General features: G+C 38.7%; 1 protein-coding gene across 1 annotated transcript in view; it reads right to left on the bottom strand.

Annotated features, from left to right (window-relative positions):
* The window catches only part of LOC102871359 (putative uncharacterized protein C12orf63-like), a 271,053-nt gene that overhangs the window by 174,989 nt on the left and 91,507 nt on the right, over positions 1-4,557 (bottom strand). The window contains exon 11 of the mRNA XM_006888569.1: positions 1,396-1,538. Coding sequence (XP_006888631.1) covers positions 1,396-1,538 — 143 coding nt within the window. The remainder of the gene's footprint in view (positions 1-1,395; positions 1,539-4,557) is intronic.

Raw genomic sequence — 4,557 nt, 5'->3', positions numbered from 1 at the left:
GGCACAACTTGGTGAGCACATCCAGGGATAGTGCGCGGAGACTTAATGTCAGCTGAATCTGGTCTCTGGCTCCTTGAGGCATGGCAGGTTTGAGGGCTCAGGGCAATTTTGGTGTTCTTTGGGCCCCACGTGGGGGTCGGCAGAGTGGACATGCCAGATGAACTGGGGGTCTGGCGGAAGGACTTTGCCAGCATTCGGGAGTTCCAGATTGCTAAGACCCTGAAAGGGTCATATCAAGGGTCAATGAATTCTTTCATTGTTTTTGTTCAGACATTCCTCTAGGTCATAAAGCCTTGTTGTACAAGTTGCCGTACAGCGGTCACTTGTGGTTGCTGTGAGCCTGAACACTGTGACACTGATGTGTCAAATGTGTTAATGGCTGGTTGCCCAATGCAGGCAGAGAGTGGGGTGGAGCTCTCCAATTAAAACTACTTTGAAGGAGGAGCGGCATCCACTTCCATAATAGCTTGCCTCTGGAAACCCTATGAACCTGGAGAGAGGATGAAAGACACCCAAGCTTTGAGGATTTTCCTTTGTAGGCTATGAGTTGCCTGCAACTCAACGGCACTTAACAACAACAACAGGGATAGTGTGCAGGCTCCACCATCTTTGCAAGAGGAGATATTACAATGAATTAAAGTCCAGTAGGTAAACGTTATTGGTACTGCACCCCAGATCTAGAGTCCTGTTCATTCACATCTAATTCACAAAGCCTCTGCCATCCCCCAGGTACCAGTAAAACTTGGCCCTGACATGAGCATATTGTACTCATCTTGGAATAAGTTTCCATGGCAGGTGCTAGCTGGACTTCCTATAGGGCAAGAGTGAGACTGTCTTGAATGCAGAATAGGCTGGAAAACAGTTCTTGTTGCTGTTGGCATCGATGTCCTTGACAGAATGTGTTCTGATATTTGTTTCTATATAGCATATGGAAGTAATGCCTTGTGTCAATCTTGAACAACTGCACTCAAATCCATGCATTGCCATCAAATGAGAACTGACTCATAGCTGACACTTCATTGGGTTTCTCAGACTAAATCACATGAGAGGGAATTGTTCCTCTCTCTCCTGGTGGATTTTAATTTCCAGAGAAACATGGTCTTTGGGCTACCAGTGCAACTCCCCATGCTGTCAGTATTTAACAAGAGTAATTTGTTCAACAATCACATTGGTTTAATAAAACACAACATAGATATTTCCAAATATTTATAATTGGACCATAAAAATATAGAACTCTTTTTAAAAGAAATCAGGAATATCTTATACCACAACTCAAATTAATTTCTTTATCTTCAAAAAACCTGAGTATGTGTCTCTCTCTCTCTTAGTCTCTCTCTCAATTATACAATAAAAACTTACAGGTAACTTGACAGCATATTAACACAATTATTTTACCTGATGGTAAATTGGCTCTTCTTTTTTTAATTGAAAGAATGGAATCAAGCATTGTTTTATAGTTCTCTACTGTAAATTTTCTTGTTGGTAATAATGTTCCTGAATTGTATAATGAGAATATATTAGGATCAAGTGATCGGAAACTGTAAAGAAAGAGGAGGAAATCACATTAAAATAACAATATAACAAATTTTAATTAAACCTGTTAAATACAATCAACTTTCAATTTTAAAATATTAGTGAATTTGCTTCCAAATTTTATATCAAAAAGTATCCTGGCACTTGTCCAAGCTCAAACATTCTCCAATTAACTAAAAATTTTAAGACAGTGTTTTGCTCTCTGAAAAGTTCAACATTAATGTCTCCTTCCTTGTAAGGATCCTTAAAAATAGGAAATAAAGATCTATACCTACTCTAATCTACTGTATTTGGAAGCAGGAGTGGCATCCACTTCCTAAACAACATGCCTCTGGAAATTCTATGAACTATGGTAAATGACGATAGTTATAGAAAGACTTCAGGAATTTTGTTCATAGGGTCACTGTAAGTCATGCTCGACTTGACAGCAATCAACAAACAACAACACAATCTCCTCTATGAACTTTGAAAGAATAATTTATGTCAACTACTAGCCACCTAATTTAAAAACAGCTCAGTGAATATATAGATCTGCTATCTAGATGGGATTCATAATCTTTGGTATTTCTTTTTTAAAATAAAGTCTATGCTAGGTGAGTTCTCGTGACCTAGTGGCAAGAAGCTGCACTGCAGTCCCAGAGGTGAGCAGTTCAAATTCACCAGATGCTCTGTGGGAGGAGGGACAATCTCCTCCTATACCAGTCAGATCTGATTTGATGGTACACACACACACACACACACACACAAAAAGTCTAAGCTGTAAATGAACTTCCACAAAAACACATAAACACATAAATACTGATGTAACATACAGTTTCAATAAAGTGAAATTTAGTACCAAGTTACCCTGACACAAATTTGACCACTGTCTTAACTGTGCTACCAAGATGTAATACATACATGGTCATGTAAACACACAAAGAATCTCAAAAAAGTGCTTCTGTTTTCAGAAGACAGGAAGGAAGCCCTCTGGTCTGAACCACTTTCCCTGCCAAAGTACCACGTTAACCCAAAGCTTTCTCTATTGGTCAAGCAAACTAGATACAACTTGAAAGCAGCTCTCATATAACCTATATCAAAGGGATCTAACTGGGGATGTTTTGTGAAGGTTCAGTCTCTTCATTTTTTTAACCAAAACACAAGAGGAACAAAAACTGGGCCCAAGTTCTCTAAAGAGACTAACTATCACTTTTTCTTACTGAATTACTAGATTAAATAGCCTTTTAATTGATATCCCCCCGACTATGTCTTTCCTCCCTCCAACCCATTTGATGTGTTGGTGACAGAGAAACTTATTCCCTGCTCAAACCCTCATTAGACTTTCACAGCACATAAAATTAAGTTTACTAGACATTTAATACTCTCCATGACCTGGTATTAGTCCATTTTTCTAATTATTTCATGTCATTCCCTTCTCCCTTTCATATGCCCTAGATTCTTATCAGCCTGCTTATAGTCTGCATCCTGTGTTTTCCCAACCACCTAAAATACTCATTTCTCTCTACATATAATTTTTAAATCTTCCCAATCCTCCAAGACCCAGAGGGGAAAAAAAAACAACCCAGTCCTTTATTATAGCCATAGGAAAACCCTACTCTTCCTTGGAACAAGAAGACATTATGTGTATGCCACTTTTTACCACTAGCAATAGTAATTTGTGAATACCTGTATGGTGGTAGTCAACCTACATACGCTGTGAGAGTTCATATAGCTGGTGGGACTTGCACTGAGTCCTCCACAAAGATACATTTAAGTCCACACCTCTATGCTTGTGAATGTGACCTTGCTTAGAAATCATCTTTGCAGAAACAATGCAATTAAAATGATGTCAGTAAGGATTAAGATGAGTTTTTAATGTCATGATTCTTGACTTGATAAGACAAAGGAGAGGTACATTTGGACATTACCTACAAAGATGGGATTAAAATAATGCAACAAAGTTTTTAAAATGCCAAGAATTTGGGACAACCACTAAAATCTAGAAGAAGCAAGAAAATATTTTTTTTTCCTAGAGAATTCAGAGGGACTCAGTCCAGACAACAACCTGAATTTTACGTCAATCCTCTGTAACTGGGAAAGCATAAACTTCTGTGGCTTAAAGCCACCCCAGTTGCAGCACTCTCTGTTACAACAGACCAGCTAGAGTAAACTAAGCAAGTGTACAGAGTTCAGTGTTTGTGGATCAACTGGGTATACAAGAGAGGTTCTTTGAGTTAATGATTCTTTATAACTCCTTAGTGGTTAGATGAAGCCTTTGAACCTATTTGAACTCACAAGCCTACAGGGCAGAATAGATTGTTCTTCAGGGCTTCCTAGGAGCTGTTCATTTGGGAGCTCACCATGGCTTGTCTCCCATGGAGCCACTGGTGGGTTTAAATTGTCAATATTCTGGTCAGAAGTTGAGTGCTTAACCATTGTACCACCAGGGCTGCCTAGTGGTTCTATATTATTCCACATTCTATACTTTGACAATTTTATCCCCCACAGCATTGCACTTTGCCAAAGACACTCAATAAATTGATCTGTTGAATTAAAGAAAGGAAGTGGACACTGTATAAGAAAATATGATTCTTCTTAATAAAGGCTAAAATAGGAGAATAGCATTTTGTCTAATTTTTACTCATATCTAAAGTTATTATATAATTTATATTTTACTTATATTGGAATCACACTCTATCCTTACACTGAAAATTGTATTAATAATCATTTGAGAATTTCAGGCAAATTAGTACTTCATAAGCACTTAAGATTCTGAGGTAAGAAATTGGGAAACCTGCCAATGGTCATTTTAGGTTATTTCAGCATCATGCACATAACAAATAGAATCCATGTTCAAGACATTAAAAAATTATCATGTATTCCGGCACTGGCTGAAAATCGCCTGTGACTTCATCCATAGCCACTGGTGAGAGTCAGCGCCCAGAGCCACCAGGGGCTTTAAGCTCATTGCCCACTGCTGTGGTGTGGACAGCTGAAACCCAGGCCCCGACAGGCACCTGGGGGGGAAAAAACCCAGACTCTACT

Source organism: Elephantulus edwardii, unplaced genomic scaffold (genome assembly GCF_000299155.1).
Source record: "Elephantulus edwardii isolate Elephantulus edwardi_28Jun2011 unplaced genomic scaffold, EleEdw1.0 scaffold00068, whole genome shotgun sequence".
NCBI lineage: Eukaryota > Metazoa > Chordata > Mammalia > Macroscelidea > Macroscelididae > Elephantulus > Elephantulus edwardii.
The sequence above is the reverse complement of the archived record's forward strand: the minus strand, read 5'-3'. Positions and strand labels throughout refer to the sequence as shown.